This window comes from Trichomycterus rosablanca, chromosome 14, assembly GCF_030014385.1.
Source record: "Trichomycterus rosablanca isolate fTriRos1 chromosome 14, fTriRos1.hap1, whole genome shotgun sequence".
Taxonomy (NCBI): domain Eukaryota; kingdom Metazoa; phylum Chordata; class Actinopteri; order Siluriformes; family Trichomycteridae; genus Trichomycterus; species Trichomycterus rosablanca.
In genome coordinates, this window is record NC_086001.1 from 35,547,557 (window position 1) to 35,564,997 (window position 17,441).

General features: G+C 51.3%; 1 protein-coding gene across 4 annotated transcripts in view; it reads left to right on the forward strand.

Moving 5' to 3' along the window:
• ptprdb (protein tyrosine phosphatase receptor type Db) overlaps window positions 1-17,441 on the forward strand; it is a 59,338-nt gene that overhangs the window by 22,306 nt on the left and 19,591 nt on the right. For all 4 annotated transcript variants that reach the window (XM_063008217.1, XM_063008214.1, XM_063008216.1 and 1 more), the window contains 10 exons: window positions 2,951-3,061; window positions 4,776-4,787; window positions 4,878-5,147; window positions 5,475-6,056; window positions 6,136-6,278; window positions 6,354-6,495; window positions 15,166-15,263; window positions 15,350-15,606; window positions 16,910-17,003; window positions 17,104-17,313. In XM_063008217.1, coding sequence (XP_062864287.1) covers window positions 2,951-3,061; window positions 4,776-4,787; window positions 4,878-5,147; window positions 5,475-6,056; window positions 6,136-6,278; window positions 6,354-6,495; window positions 15,166-15,263; window positions 15,350-15,606; window positions 16,910-17,003; window positions 17,104-17,313 — 1,919 coding nt within the window. The remainder of the gene's footprint in view (window positions 1-2,950; window positions 3,062-4,775; window positions 4,788-4,877; window positions 5,148-5,474; window positions 6,057-6,135; window positions 6,279-6,353; window positions 6,496-15,165; window positions 15,264-15,349; window positions 15,607-16,909; window positions 17,004-17,103; window positions 17,314-17,441) is intronic.

Here is a 17,441-nt window from a genome sequence, read left to right on the forward strand (position 1 = left end):
GTTTTAACGTTCGGGTGTGGCTAAAGCGAAAGTCCGCGCCCACGAGTGTGACCGCGTCGCGTCCTCATGCCATGTTCAGTGACCCGTGTGCTGTCTCTCTCTCTCTTTTGTCTTTTGATCTACAGAGTCCTTCGGTAAGTGTCACTGTAAGGCACGACACCAGCACCACGCCCACACCCACACCCACACTCACCCTGTAGCCTACAGCCTTAGTGTGAAGTGCATGGTCACGCACCGTCACCTAACACACACACACACACACACACACACACACAGGTCACGTAGAGCTAGCGTCCTCACTCTCTCTCTCTCGCTCTCTCTCTCACCCCCTAACCACCTCTCTCTCTCCTCCTTCGTTTGGACTCCACCCAAACCCCGAGGCGCTCCTCGCGCCCGCAGTGTTAATCCGCCCGAAAATCCACCCCCCCCAAAAAAAAATCCCGCCGTAGACACTTAGCGCTTAAGACGTTAGAATGACATGCCCTCTCTCTCTCTCTCTCTCTCCCTCTCTCTCTCTCTCTCGCTCTCGCTCTCGCGCTGTCACTGCACTAACTCTGTTCTGTAATCTCTCATCTGCGTTCATTCTCACCCATCCAGGGGGTACGCCGATCCGAGGTAAGAGTCTAAAGCTAACCATCACACCCCATTATCTATGTTTGTTTGGGCCACGCCCTTCTCCCCACCGCCACCCGATGTCCGATTCGCGGTTGTTTATGAATAAAGCACTGCGGCGTCTGTAGCGTATCGCCCAGTGGATTCAGTGTAGCTCAGCGGTTAATGTTCTGCACTAGTGATCATGAGGTCGCCGGGTCAAGTCCCACCATCACCACCTGAGCAAGTCCCGTACGATGGGAGTCTAAGGGCGCGTTCTTGCCAAAAGTATTCGCTCACCCCCTCCGAGTCGTCGAACGGTCACGGGGGTATAAAACCGAGCACCTAGGCATGCGGCACATCCGGGAAGTGGGTATGTTCAATTTGAAGAAGTGTAATAATCTTCCCGTTGGGATATTAGGATAACTCCACCCCCTTTAGTCCGGTCTTTCCCACCCAGCAGACCGGAGGCCGATTGCTGCCCGGCCGACCGGGGTGTCCACGGGGGTATAAAACCGAAATTCCAGCGTGGTACCGTGATGCCACCTGTACAACAAGTCAGGTCGTGAAATCAGTGCTATTATAACAAGCGGTGTAAAGCACGCCGCTACTGGACTCTAGAGCGGTGCAGACGTGTTCTCTGGAGTGACCAATCACGCTTCTCCGAGTCTGGGTTTGGCGGTTGCCAGGTGAACGGTACCCGTCTGACCGCATTGAGTGTGAACATCAGGGGGGGTTCAGATCCCAGTCGGGTTCAGGTCCGATCGAGCCGGGACATGCACGTCCGCGCGGACGCCTGCGTACAGGGGTGTCCGCATACTTTTGGAATCATGGTTCTATCAGGCAGATCTGTGTGTCACATGATCTGAACGGGCGCTTAGGTAGCGACCCGGTCGCATCCGGGAAGTGGGTATGGTTCATTTAAAGTAGTATAATAATCCTCCCATTCGGATTAGGATAGCCCCGCCTTTTTATTCCGGTCTTCCCCACCCTGCAGACTGGAGGGGGGATTATGGTGTGGGGGTCGTTTTTCAGGAGTCGGGCGCGGCCCCTCAGTTCCAGTGAAAGGAACTCTTAATGCTTCAGCGTACCGAGAGATTCTGGACGATTTCATGCTCCCGCAACTTAGTGGGAACAGTTTGGGGATGGCCCCTTAAAGACGTCCATAAAGACGTGGATGAGCGACCTGATGGGATGAATCAGAGCGGAGACTGTGAGCCAGGCCTTCTCGTCCGACACCGGTGTCCGACCTCACAGATGCGTTTCTGGAAGAACGGTCAAAAATTCCCATAGACACACTCCTAAACCTTGTGGAAAGCCTTCCCAGAAGAGTTGAAGCTGTTATAGCTGTAAGAGTGGGCCGACATCATGTTAAACCCTATGGATTAAGAATGGGAGAATGAAGGGTTAGGGGTTCATATGCATGTGAAGGCAGACGAGCGAATACTTTTGGCAGTACGGTGTTTCACTTTTAAACTTGCGTTACTTCTAGCTAGCTCGAGCTTCTGAGGAACTGTGAGGATCAGAATCCACTTGTGGTTAAAAATAAAGCTTAACCTAGCACACCAGAGCTGGGATTTCGAATACATCGTATCCAATCTCGGGCTCGGACATGATCCACGTTCGGCGTCCAGGGTGGGAGCTCATTGATGGCGTCTGCAAAAAGACGAGGGATAATGCGTCGTGCATAAAGCTGATCCGCGTATGAACTCGCCTCGTGCAGGTGAAAAGAGGTGACGGTCTCGCTCTCCTCAATCGGGGCGGGGGGGGTCAGCACCAGTACCGAGGGAGCAGAATGCAATTCTCTCCACGTATCGTCGTATCAAACAGTTCGTCTCATTGGAGGAGCTTTGAAAAGGTCGGCAAACCTGTATAGTCTCTAGGATTCGCTATACCCAGTGTATAGAGGGGTGTCCACATACTTTCGGTGTCAAGATCACACCAGGCGTATCTTCCTCATCTTAGAGGCTGACTCTCGGCCCTCGCAGACGCCCTGTACGAGGCCTCGAGTAGCTAGAAAGCGTCTAGTGAGCGGAAAACCCTTTAAAAATGGGACGCCACTTATTTCCCTTCGATCTTTGACCTGCTAGTTTGTTTGTTTCGTTTGGTTTGGTTTGTTTGCACCTCTGACCTTCTAACGAACCACCACTTCGTCCTTCAGCGAGGGGGTCGGGTGGGAGGGGGGTGTGGCTTCGGAAAAGAATATGCCAAGCCGGTTAAAGACGACGCCCCCCGAAACGTTCCGAGAACAGGCGTTCGAGGCTCTAGGATGCGCGTCGTGTGGGGTCTTCGAGTTGGTATTTTGAAAGCCTCTTCTCTATGTACGTGTGTGTGTGTGTGTGTGTGTGCGCGCGTACAGGTGCGCTGCAGATCGACTCCAGTGAAGAAGTGGACCAGGGGAAGTACGAGTGCGTGGCCACCAACAGCGACGGGACACGGTACTCCACGCCCGCCAACCTCTACGTCAGAGGTACCTACATCCGTGGAGCTCGGGGCCGTCGGTGTGAAGATCAGGGGTTCAAATCCCAATCGGGTTCAGGTCCGATCGAGCCGGGATATGCACGTCCGCGCAGACGCCTGCGTACAGGGGTGTCCGCATACTTTTGGAATCATGGTTATATCAGGCAGATCTGTGTGTCACATGAGTGCTTAGGTAGCGACCCGGTCGCATCCGGGAAGTGGGTATGTTTAATTTAAAGTAGTGTCATAATCCTCCCATTCGGATTAGGATAACTCCGCCCCCTTAGTACGGTCTTCCCCACCCAGCAGACTGGAGGCCAATTGCTGCCCAGCCGACCGGCAGCAGAGCCGAGCCGTCGTAGGGGTTCGAATCCCAATCGAGTCCAGTTGAGCTGGGATATGCCGGAAAAGTATCTGCCCCTAGATGCTATGACCAAAAATATGTAGACGCTTGACTAGCCAACGCGTGTCCGTTCAGACGCCTGACCGGCCGATAGATGCCACGTACCTAGGATCACGCTGGGTGTCCACATACTTTTGGTATCATGACTAGATCAAAACATCAAAGAGTTTTTGGATAAATGCAGCGGCTTCAGATTTCAGCCAAGCTGGGTATGTGAGGGAAGTGGGTATGTGTAACATAAAGAAGTATAATAATCTGCCCATTAGGATTAGGATAACCCCGCCCCCTTAGTCCGGTCTTCCCCACCCAGCAGACTGGAGGAGCCGAGATTCGGACCCGGGAGCTCGGGATCTCGGAGCCGGTGTCGTAGGGGTTCGAATCCCAATCGAGTTTGGATGCTATGACCAAAAGTATGTAGACGCCCGACCGGCCGATAGATGCCACATACGTAGGATCACGCTATACCCAGTGTGTAGAGGGGTGTCCACATACTTTTGGTATCATGACTAGATCAAAACATCAACGAGTTTTTGGATAAATGGGTTCAGAGGGAAGTGGGTATGTTTAACGTAAAGAAGTATAATAATCTGCCCATTCGGATTAGGATAACCCCGCCCCCTTAGTCCGGTCTTCCCCACCCAGCAGACTGGAGGCCAATCGTTCCTGCTAGAGGCGCCCAGCCGACCGGCAGCAGAGCCGAGATTGCTAGATGCTACCGAAAGTATGGAGACAACCCGACCCCTAATGTTAGCCGACGCGTGTCCGTTCGGACGCCTGACCGGCCGATAGGATCACGCTATACCCAGTGCGTAGAGGGGTGTCCACATACTTTTGGTATCATGATTATATCAGAACATTAGGATAACCCCGTCCCCTTAGTCCGGTCTTCCCCACCCAGCAGACTGGAGGACCTGAGATTCGGACCCGGGAGCTCGGAATCTCGGAGCTGGCGTCCACATACTTTCGGAATCGTACTCATACCAAGCATATCTGTGTTCCGCATGAGCGTTGTGCCATCCGGCCGGGCTGGGCGGCTACATGAACGACGATTGGCTGTTGTTCATACGCTGGAAAGAGGCAGGGGAGGGGGCGTGTCAGTCTCGCTCTCCTCGGTCAGAGGTGGGGATCAGCATCAGTAGAGATGCAATTGGGTAACTGGATACGACTAGATTGGGAGGAAAATTTGGTTCCCGAGTCGGTTCCCGATCCGTCCGCCCTACCCGTTGTATGCCCGCGCTCTGTATGAGCTGATTTGTTTGGTTCTCTTCTCTTCTCTATGGCGCCTCCTGCCTCCCCCTGCGACTCCGTCTGGGTCCCTCAGAGCAGCGAGACGGTGAGTGCGCTACAGACCCCCCACATTGACACGTTACACGATCCGCGTCGTAGCGGGTTCCTAATAACGGTTCCGCCCCCTTCCCTTCAGTGCGCCGGATCCCGCCGCGCTTCTCCGTGCCGCCCTCGGACCACGAGGTCATGCCCGGGGGAGGCGCCAACATCACCTGCCAGGCGGTGGGCATCCCCATGCCCTACGTGAAGTGGATGCTGGGGACGGAGGACCTGACCCCCGAGGACGACATGCCCATCGGGAAGAACGTGCTGGAGCTCACCGACGTGCGCCAGTCCGCCAACTACACCTGCGTGGCCATGTCCACGCTGGGGGTCATCGAGACCGTCGCGCAGATCACCGTCAAAGGCAAGTTGAGCGTCGAATCCCCATCCAATAGTCATTGGGTTGCTTGAGTATAGAGAGAGAGAGTGTTAAGCACTTGCAGGATGTTGTATTAAATAAGGAAGAACGATTATCACAGAATGGTTTACTCCAAAGCTTTACAGTAAGTGCTGAAACTAGAGGAGTACACAGGGAGGCCGACAGTTCTGTTCTATGATCATCTGACCATGGGGGGTCTCATGCCCCCCTCTCTCTCCGGAGGGGGTGGGGGGGGGCGCTATGAGACGACTAACTGTACCCATACGATCGTAATCCCATCAAACATCGGAGCTTTCTCTCTGTCTCTCCCAGCCCTCCCGAACCCCCCAGGGACGCCGGTCATCATGGAGCGCTCGGCCACCAGCATAACCCTGATGTGGGACAGCGGCAACCCGCTGCCCGTGTCCTACTACGTCATCCAGCACCGCCCCGCCTCGTCGCACGACGCCTTCAAGGAGATCGACTCGGTGGCCACCACCCGCTACAGCGTGGGCGGCCTCAGCCCCTACTCGCACTACCACTTCCGGGTGCTGGCGGTCAACTCCATCGGGCGCGGGCCCCCCAGCCCGACCGTAGAGACCCGCACGGCGGAGCAGGCCCCCAGCTCGCCGCCGCGCAGGGTCCGCGGGCGCATGCTCAGCGTGTCTACGGCGATGGTGCAGTGGGAGGAGCCCGAGGAGCCCAACGGGCAGGTGGTGGGATACCGCGTGTACTACACCGCCGATTCCTCGCTGCCCGTCAGCCAGTGGGACAAGGAGATCATCCGCGGGGCGAACTTCCTGACCGTCCGGGATCTCACCCCGAACAAGACGTATTACATCAGGGTTCTGGCGTTCACCGCGGTCGGAGACGGACCGCTGTCCAACGACCTGCACATCATCGCCAAAACTGGAGGTGCGTGTGTGATCTTAGGGTATTTAGGGTATTAATAATAAGAGCCTCGTGTCATTTCTACCCCCCGTGTCTTTACCAGTTCCCTCGCAGCCCACCGAACTCAAAGCGGAGGTGAAGTCCGAGACGAGCGTCTTGCTCTCCTGGCTCCCGCCGGCTCACAGCGGCACCGACGCCATCGTCAGCTACGAGCTCGTGTACCGACTCGGAGACCAACCGGAGCAGGTAGGACCCGTGCAGGCCGCTAGGGGTTCCAGGGTGTCCACCTGACCTGAACCTCCGTCTCCCTTCTCCCCGCAGAAGATCACGTTCGAGCCGAGCTCCACCTACCTGCTGAAGAACCTGAAGCCGTTCTCCGCCTACGCCTTCCAGCTGGCGGCGCGCAGCAAACACGGCGTGGGGGCGTACACCGGCGAGATCCGCGTGCAAACCCCGCAGAGCCGTACGTAACCGCTCACACACTGGCGCAGATGTAAACACAGGAGGTAGTTCACTACATCTAGGCTCCACCCCCACTCGCACTGGGTTCCCACACATCTAGGCTATCACTATCTTGGCTCCACCCCCACACATCTAGGCCCCACCCCCACATCTAGGCTCCACCCCACTCGCACTGGGTTCCCACACATCTAGGCTATCGCTATCTAGGCTCCACCCCCACACATGTAGGCCCCACCCCCACATCTAGGCTCCACCCCACTCGCACTGGGTTCCCACACATCTAGGCTATCCCTATCTAGGCTCCACCCCCACACATCTAGGCTCCACCCCCACACATCTAGGCTCCACCCCCACACATCTAGGCTATCGTTATCTAGGCTCCACCCCCACATCTAGGCTCCACCCCCAACTGCACCAGGCTCCCACACATCTAGGCTATCGCTATCTAGGCTCCACCCCCACACATCTCGGCGCTGATGGACCTGTCCAGATCCCCCTGTGCCAGGTCCTACTCTGCACTCTCGCTCCGGCTCCACGGTCGAGTGCGCTCTGAAGACTCGCTGTAATTAGAACGATTCATCAATCAATTAGATTTATTTCAGACGCGCGGGCATTAACATCACTCCACCCGGGGAACTGGAACGCGCCATCGATCCTGCCGCATCATTAAGCCCAGCTGAAACGCTGCCAGGTTCCTTCTTAATGCCGCTAAGCTACCGCTCCGACCTTAGGCTAAACCCGCTGCCCAGGCTCTTCTGATCCGGGTAGTTACATTTCCCATCAGCTGTGATGCCTAACGTATACTGGATGCCACTTTTGGGTTCCCACACATCTACGCCAACGCTATATAGCTCCACCCCCCACACATCTAGGCTCCACCCCCACACATCTAGGCTCCACCCCTACTTGCACTTGGTTCCCACACATCCAGGCTATCACTATATAGGCTCCACCCCCTCATCTAGGCTCCACCCCACTTGCCCAATTACTCGGGGTTTCCACACATCCAGGCTCCACCCCCACTTTCCCACTTGCTCTTGGTTCCCACACATCTACGCTATCAGGGTATAGGCTCCACCCCCACACATCTATGCTCCACCCCCATATATCACTATATATGACTATATGAGCTCCACCCCCACTTGCACACATCTAGGCTATCGCTGTCTAGGCTCCACCCCCACATCTAGGCTCCGCCCCCACACATCTAGGCTCCACCCCCACTTGCACTGGGTTCCCACACATCTAGGCTATCACTGTATAGGCTCCACCCCCACACATCTAGGCTCCACCCCCACTTGCACTGGGTTCCCACACATCTATGCTATCACTATTTAGGCTCCACCCCCACACATCTTTGCTCCACCCCCATATATCACTATATATGACTATATGAGCGCCACCCCCACAGCTAGGCTCCGCCCCCACACATCTATGCTCCACCCCCATATAATCACTATATATGACTATATGAGCTCCACCCCCACATCTAGGCTCCACCCCCACTTGCACTGGGTTCCCACACATCTATGCTATCACCATATAGGCTCCACCCCCACATCCAGGCTCCACCCCCACTTGCCGAATTGCTCAAGTTTCCCACACATCTAGGCTCCGCCCCACACATCTAGGCTCCACCCCCACTTGCACTGGGTTCCCACACATCTAGGCTATCACTACATAAGCTCCACCCCCACATCTAGGCTCCACCCCTACTTGCACTGGGTTCCCACACATCTAGGCCCCACCCCCACTTATAGGCTCCACCCCCACTTGCACTAGGTTCCCACACATCTCGATTATCGCTAAGCTCCACCCCCGCATATAGGCTCCACCCCCACTTGCACAGGTGCCAGGTTCTTTAGTTCTCCAGTCGTTTGACACCCCTAGTGCAGACGCCTCGACCGTCCAGTAGAGGCCGTACTCGCAGCAGCTTCATACAGACTCACAGCCAATCGTGAGTCTGTGTAGGCGCCCGATCGGTCGGTAGCACATCCAGTCAGTCATATACCGAGGGATAGGAATAAAATTTCGGTAAGTTGCTCGGAGAAATGAAGGTGAGTTGAGTGTTGAGTGTTCCGTGTCTGTTTCGTCTTCCTGCCCTCACGTGGCCCCTCACGCCGACCTCTCGAATCGAACGACTCGACCCACCCCCAGTCCACTCCGAACCCGTCCCCCCTCCTCAGGAAGTCACGTGCACCAGCCCCTCCTCGAAGAGCCTGCTGGTGAGCTGGGCTCCGCCCCCCACCGGGTATTCCGTACTCTACGCCGCCGTGGACCGGGACCCGGACCGAGCGCGGGAGATCGCCGACGTCCCTCTGGTCCGCACCGAGGAGGACGGTATGTCATCAAAGCGACGGCCCTCGACTCCACCGCCGCCAGGGTGTCGTGGCGACCTCCGGTTGCCGAGCGACAGCACGGGAGGATCCGAGGCTACCAGGTGACGTACAGGAGACGGGGGGCGGACGAGAGAGGCGGGCCCCCCGCGGTCCGAGAACTTCTGCTGAGAGACTCTCAGGTATTAGAACACACACACACACTTTACCTACCATGCCATTTGTGTTATATATAATATATATATACTGTATATGTTCTTGTTTCCAGCTGCACAATGACTCGGCTAAATACGTAAGCACATTTTATATACTTACACTATTCAGTCAAAAGTATGTGGACACCGATTTTAATCAAATTCGTGTCCCAACTGTGAAGCATGGTGGAGGGAGAACCGTCCACAGTTTGTTTCTATGACGACAGTGTTATTTCATATGTATATATATTAATGTGTGTGTGTGTGTGTGTGTGTTTAGGAGCTGACCCTTTCTGACCTGTGGCCGGACACCGAGTACTCTGTCGCCGTGGCAGCGTTCACCTCCAAAGGAGACGGCGCTCGGAGCAAAGCCGTCGTCGTTAGAACGAGGCCAGCGCGTACGTAGTACTCTGTTTATATGGGCACAGAGAAATCAAACTAACCCTGTTTATATAGGCACAGAGAAGTCAAACTAACCCTGTTTATATAGGCACAGAGAAGTCAAACTAGCCCTGTTTATATAGGCACAGAGAAGTCAAACTAGCCCTGTTTATATAGGCACAGAGAAGTCAAACTAACCCTGTTTATATAGGCACAGAGAAGTCAAACTAGCCCTGTTTATATAGGCACAGAGAAGTCAAACTAGCCCTGTTTATATAGGCACAGAGAAGTCAAACTAGCCCTGTTTATATGGGCACAGAGAAATCAAACTAACCCTGTTTATATAGGCACAGAGAAGTCAAACTAGCCCTGTTTATATGGGCACAGAGAAATCAAACTAACCCTGTTTATATAGGCACAGAGAAGTCAAACTAGCCCTGTTTATATAGGCACAGAGAAGTCAAACTAACCCTGTTTATATAGGCACAGAGAAGTCAAACTAACCCTGTTTATATAGGCACAGAGAAGTCAGCAGCTATAGCCAAACTAACCCTGTTTATATAGGCACAGAGAAGTCAAACTAGCCCTGTTTATATGGGCACAGAGAAGTCAAACTAACCCTGTTTATATAGGCACAGAGAAGTCAAACTAACCCTGTTTATATGGGCACAGAGAGGTCAAACTAACCCTGTTTATATAGGCACAGAGAAGTCAAACTAACCCTGTTTATATGGGCACAGAGAAGTCAAACTAACCCTGTTTATATAGGCACAGAGAAGTCAGCAGCTATAGCCAAACTAACCCTGTTTATATAGGCACAGAGAAGTCAAACTAGCCCTGTTTATATAGGCACAGAGAAGTCAAACTAACCCTGTTTATATGGGCACAGAGAAATCAAACTAACCCTGTTTATATAGGCACAGAGAAGTCAAACTAGCCCTGTTTATATAGGCACAGAGAAGTCAAACTAACCCTGTTTATATAGGCACAGAGAAGTCAAACTAACCCTGTTTATATGGGCACAGAGAAGTCAAACTAACCCTGTTTATATAGGCACAGAGAAGTCAAACTAACCCTGTTTATATGGGCACAGAGAGGTCAAACTAACCCTGTTTATATAGGCACAGAGAAGTCAAACTAGCCCTGTTTATATGGGCACAGAGAAGTCAAACTAACCCTGTTTATATAGGCACAGAGAAGTCAGCAGCTATAGCCAAACTAACCCTGTTTATATAGGCACAGAGAAGTCAAACTAGCCCTGTTTATATAGGCACAGAGAAGTCAAACTAACCCTGTTTATATAGGCACAGAGAAGTCAAACTAACCCTGTTTATATGGGCACAGAGAAGTCAAACTAACCCTGTTTATATAGGCACAGAGAAGTCAAACTAACCCTGTTTATATAGGCACAGAGAAGTCAAACTAACCCTGTTTATATGGGCACAGAGAAGTCAAACTAACCCTGTTTATATAGGCACAGAGAAGTCAAACTAGCCCTGTTTATATAGGCACAGAGAAGTCAAACTAACCCTGTTTATATAGGCACAGAGAAGTCAAACTAACCCTGTTTATATAGGCACAGAGAAGTCAAACTAACCCTGTTTATATAGGCACAGAGAAGTCAAACTAACCCTGTTTATATAGGCACAGAGAAGTCAAACTAACCCTGTTTATATAGGCACAGAGAAGTCAAACTAGCCCAGTTTATATAGGCACAGAGAAGTCAAACTAACCCTGTTTATATAGGCACAGAGAAGTCAAACTAACCCTGTTTATATAGGCACAGAGAAATCAAACTAACCCTGTTTATATAGGCACAGAGAAGTCAAACTAACCCTGTTTATATAGGCACAGAGAAGTCAAACTAACCCTGTTTATATAGGCACAGAGAAGTCAAACTAACCCTGTTTATATAGGCACAGAGAAATCAAACTAACCCTGTTTATATAGGCACAGAGAAGTCAAACTAACCCTGTTTATATAGGCACAGAGAAGTCAAACTAACCCTGTTTATATAGGCACAGAGAAATCAAACTAACCCTGTTTATATAGGCACAGAGAAGTCAAACTAACCCTGTTTATATAGGCACAGAGACGTCAAACTAGCCCTGTTTATATAGGCACAGAGAAGTCAAACTAACCCTGTTTATATAGGCACAGAGAAGTCAAACTAGCCCTGTTTATATAGGCACAGAGAAGTCAAACTAACCCTGTTTATATAGGCACAGAGAAGTCAAACTAGCCCTGTTTATATAGGCACAGAGAAGTCAAACTAACCCTGTTTATATAGGCACAGAGAAGTCAAACTAACCCTGTTTATATAGGCACAGAGAAGTCAAACTAACCCTGTTTATATAGGCACAGAGAAGTCAAACTAACCCTGTTTATATAGGCACAGAGAAGTCAAACTAACCCTGTTTATATAGGCACAGAGAAGTCAAACTAGCCCTGTTTATATAGGCACAGAGAAGTCAAACTAGCCCTGTTTATATAGGCACAGAGAAGTCAAACTAACCCTGTTTATATAGGCACAGAGAAGTCAAACTAGCCCTGTTTATATAGGCACAGAGAAGTCAAACTAGCCCTGTTTATATAGGCACAGAGAAGTCAAACTAGCCCTGTTTATATGGGCACAGAGAAATCAAACTAACCCTGTTTATATAGGCACAGAGAAGTCAAACTAGCCCTGTTTATATGGGCACAGAGAAATCAAACTAACCCTGTTTATATAGGCACAGAGAAGTCAAACTAGCCCTGTTTATATAGGCACAGAGAAGTCAAACTAACCCTGTTTATATAGGCACAGAGAAGTCAAACTAACCCTGTTTATATAGGCACAGAGAAGTCAGCAGCTATAGCCAAACTAACCCTGTTTATATAGGCACAGAGAAGTCAAACTAGCCCTGTTTATATGGGCACAGAGAAGTCAAACTAACCCTGTTTATATAGGCACAGAGAAGTCAAACTAACCCTGTTTATATGGGCACAGAGAGGTCAAACTAACCCTGTTTATATAGGCACAGAGAAGTCAAACTAACCCTGTTTATATGGGCACAGAGAAGTCAAACTAACCCTGTTTATATAGGCACAGAGAAGTCAGCAGCTATAGCCAAACTAACCCTGTTTATATAGGCACAGAGAAGTCAAACTAGCCCTGTTTATATAGGCACAGAGAAGTCAAACTAACCCTGTTTATATGGGCACAGAGAAATCAAACTAACCCTGTTTATATAGGCACAGAGAAGTCAAACTAGCCCTGTTTATATAGGCACAGAGAAGTCAAACTAACCCTGTTTATATAGGCACAGAGAAGTCAAACTAACCCTGTTTATATGGGCACAGAGAAGTCAAACTAACCCTGTTTATATAGGCACAGAGAAGTCAAACTAACCCTGTTTATATGGGCACAGAGAGGTCAAACTAACCCTGTTTATATAGGCACAGAGAAGTCAAACTAGCCCTGTTTATATGGGCACAGAGAAGTCAAACTAACCCTGTTTATATAGGCACAGAGAAGTCAGCAGCTATAGCCAAACTAACCCTGTTTATATAGGCACAGAGAAGTCAAACTAGCCCTGTTTATATAGGCACAGAGAAGTCAAACTAACCCTGTTTATATAGGCACAGAGAAGTCAAACTAACCCTGTTTATATAGGCACAGAGAAGTCAAACTAACCCTGTTTATATAGGCACAGAGAAGTCAAACTAACCCTGTTTATATGGGCACAGAGAAGTCAAACTAACCCTGTTTATATAGGCACAGAGAAGTCAAACTAGCCCTGTTTATATAGGCACAGAGAAGTCAAACTAACCCTGTTTATATAGGCACAGAGAAGTCAAACTAACCCTGTTTATATAGGCACAGAGAAGTCAAACTAACCCTGTTTATATAGGCACAGAGAAGTCAAACTAACCCTGTTTATATAGGCACAGAGAAGTCAAACTAACCCTGTTTATATAGGCACAGAGAAGTCAAACTAGCCCAGTTTATATAGGCACAGAGAAGTCAAACTAACCCTGTTTATATAGGCACAGAGAAGTCAAACTAACCCTGTTTATATAGGCACAGAGAAATCAAACTAACCCTGTTTATATAGGCACAGAGAAGTCAAACTAACCCTGTTTATATAGGCACAGAGAAGTCAAACTAACCCTGTTTATATAGGCACAGAGAAGTCAAACTAACCCTGTTTATATAGGCACAGAGAAATCAAACTAACCCTGTTTATATAGGCACAGAGAAGTCAAACTAACCCTGTTTATATAGGCACAGAGAAGTCAAACTAACCCTGTTTATATAGGCACAGAGAAATCAAACTAACCCTGTTTATATAGGCACAGAGAAGTCAAACTAACCCTGTTTATATAGGCACAGAGACGTCAAACTAGCCCTGTTTATATAGGCACAGAGAAGTCAAACTAACCCTGTTTATATAGGCACAGAGAAGTCAAACTAACCCTGTTTATATAGGCACAGAGAAATCAAACTAACCCTGTTTATATAGGCACAGAGAAGTCAAACTAACCCTGTTTATATAGGCACAGAGAAATCAAACTAACCCTGTTTATATAGGCACAGAGAAGTCAAACTAACCCTGTTTATATAGGCACAGAGAAGTCAAACTAACCCTGTTTATATAGGCACAGAGAAGTCAGCAGCTATAGCCAAACTAACCCTGTTTATATAGGCACAGAGAAGTCAAACTAGCCCGGTTTATATAGCCACAGAGAAGTCAAACTAACCCTGTTTATATAGGCACAGAGAAGTCAAACTAACCCTGTTTATATGGGCACAGAGAAGTCAAACTAGGGCTGTTTAAATGGGCACAGAGAAGTCAAACTAGGGCTGTTTAAATGGGCACAGAGAAGTCAAACTAGCCCTGTTTATATGGGCACAGAGAAGTCAAACTAGCCCTGTTTATATAGGCTCAGAGAAGTCAAACTAACCCTGTTTATATAGGCACAGAGAAGTCAAACTAACCCTGTTTATATGGGCACAGAGACGTCAAACTAGCCCTGTTTATATGGGCACAGAGAAGTCAAACTAACCCTGTTTATATGGGCACAGAGAAGTCAAACTAGCCCTGTTTATATGGGCACAGAGAAGTCAAACTAGCCCTGTTTATATGGGCACAGAGAAGTCGAAGTAGCCCTGTTTATATGGGCACAGAGACGTCAGCAGCTATATCATGTTCAGTTTACTCTGTTGTGTGCACCTAACCCTTTACTCTCCTGTGTCTCCTTTCCAGTGCCAGTCGCCCCCCGGACCACGCCCGGTTCCACGCCCACAAACTGCTTCACGCCCGGCGCCACACCCACCGCCCCGGAGGCGGCACGGACTCTCAAAGTGACGGACGCCTGCGATGGGAGCGCCCCCCCAGACACGAGCCGCGCCCGCCACGCCTACCGGGTGCGGTGCTCGGTCCCGTACGGTAACGGCGTGACCGAGAACGAGGTGACGGAGGCGGGCGTGATTCTGCCCGGGCTCAGACCAGACACCGAACACGTGATCCGGGTGTGTGCCCTTCACCGGGGGGGGGGGGGGGGGCCCTGTGTGCCACCTTTATTTATTAGGACGCAGCCCTCGAGCGAAGGTAGGGCGGAGGGCGCCACGTTTGGAAGGCCGCGCCCATCTGTCTTCGTCCTTGTCTGTCTGTCTGTTCCTAATTAAGTGTGGGCGCCCCTACTGGGGTCCAGCGTACCTCCCGAAGATGCCAGCGTGCCCGCCGTTCACCCGTCTGTCTTCTTCTGTCTTTCCAGTGTTCGCCGTGAACTTCCACGTCAAGGCCGCCATGAAGAGCTCGGTGCTGCTAGCCTGGGAGCCGCGCACCTCGCCGGGCAAGGCCTCCACGTTCACCGTAAGTGTCCGGGCGCGGGCGTGGTTAGGGGGCGTGTCCCGGTTCTCCGCGTATGGCACACTGTACGCCTCTGTGTCTCCCCTCAGATCTCCTACGGCGAGGGTCGGACCCTGGAGGTGGACGGGCGGCTCGGGCAGCGGCGGGTCGCCGAGCTGAGGCCGCGGTCCGTCTACGCGTTCCTGCTCGCCAACAAGGCCGACGGCGAGGAGGGTCTGCGGCACCGCGCCGACGCCATGACCGCGCCCAACCTGCTGCCCAGGAAGCCCCAGCTGGTGGAGAAGAGCAGCCCGCAGAGCACGGCCACGCTGCATCTGCCCCCCGCCCAGGCGCACGCCCACGTCAGGTACACAGCGTGGTCCTATGGGCACAGAGAGGTCAGCACCTCCAGTCGAACTAGCCCTGTTTATATGGGCACAGAGACGTCAAACTAGCCCTGTTTATGTGAACACAGAGAAGTCAGACTAGCCCTGTTTATATGGGCACAGAGACGTCAAACTAGCCCTGTTTATATGAGCACAGAGACGTCAAACTAGCCCTGTTTATATGGGCACAGAAAGGTCAGCACCTCCAGTCGAACTAGCCCTGTTTATATGGGCACAGAGACGTCAAACTAGCCCTGTTTATGTGAACACAGAGAAGTCAGACTAGCCCTGTTTATATGGGCACAGAGACGTCAAACTAGCCCTGTTTATATAGGCACAGAGACGTCAAACTAGCCCTGTTTATATAGGCACAGAGAGGTCAGCACCTCCAGTCGAACTAGCCCTGTTCATATGGGCACAGAGACGTCAAACTAGCCCTGTTTATATAGGCACAGAGGAGTCAAACTAGCCCTGTTCATATGGGCACAGAGACGTCAAACTAGCCCTGTTTATATGAGCACAGAGACGTCAAACTAGCCCTGTTTATATAGGCACAGAGGAGTCAAACTAGCCCTGTTCATATGGGCACAGAGAGGTCAGCACCTCCAGTCGAACTAGCCCTGTTCATATGGGCACAGAGACGTCAAACTAGCCTTGTTTATGTGAACACAGAGAAGTCAGACTAGCCCTGTTTATATAGGCACAGAGACGTCAAACTAGCCCTGTTTATATGGGCACAGAGACGTCAGCACCTCCAGTCAAACTAGCCCTGTTTATATGGGCACAGAGACGTCAAACTAGCCCTGTTTATATGGGCACAGAGACGTCAGCACCTCCAGTCAAACTAGCCCTGTTTATATGGGCACAGAGACGTCAAACTAGCCCTGTTCATATGGGCACAGAGACGTCAGCACCTCCAGTCAAACTAGCCCTGTTTATATGGGCACAGAGACGTCAAACTAGCCCTGTTCATATGGACACAGAGACGTCAAACTAGCCCTGTTTATATGGGCACAGAGAGGTCAGCACCTCCAGTCGAACTAGCCCTGTTTATATGGGCACAGAGACGTCAGCACCTGTTTATATGAGCTTATATAGGCACGTATAACTCTGAAATAGGCTTAACGTTTAGTTAAGAGGAAGTGAAATAGAAACGAAAGCTCAGCTTAAAGGTCAGAAAGTCCAGCAGCGTAAGTATATGGACACGCATCATGTTGGAACTTTCTGGACAGTGACGACACGTTCAGATGTGAATGTAACCACCATTTTTGAACCCATGTTCAGGGCTTTCTACATGGTGGTGGTTCCCCTGAAGAGGCAGAGAGGAGGGAACTTCCAAAACCCCTGGAGCGACCCGGACGAGATGAACCTGGACGAGGTACCGTCCACATTATTTTGAATCCTGTTTACGTTCCTCTCGAGATCTGAACCTTGACAATTCCCCTCCCCTCCCTTCGATCTTCCGTTCCGGCGTTCAGCTCCTGAGGACGATCAACGGCACGGGGCGGGGAGCACGGGCGCGGCGGCAGGCGGAGCCCAAACCCTACGTCGCCGCCCACTTCCAGAACCTCCCGGCGGAGTTCAGGCTGGGGGACGGGCGGGCGTACGGGGCGTTCCTCAACCGGGCGCTGCTCAACGGCCAGGAGTACGTGTGCTTCGTTCTGGCCGTCCTGGAACTGGGACACAATGTGAGTCTCTCTCTCTCTCTCATGCTCTCTCACATGCGCTCTTTCTCACGCGTGCACGCTCTTGCGCTCTCACTCTCTTGCACTCTCTCTCTAGCTTGCTTTCTCTCGTGCTCTCTCGCACGCGCGTG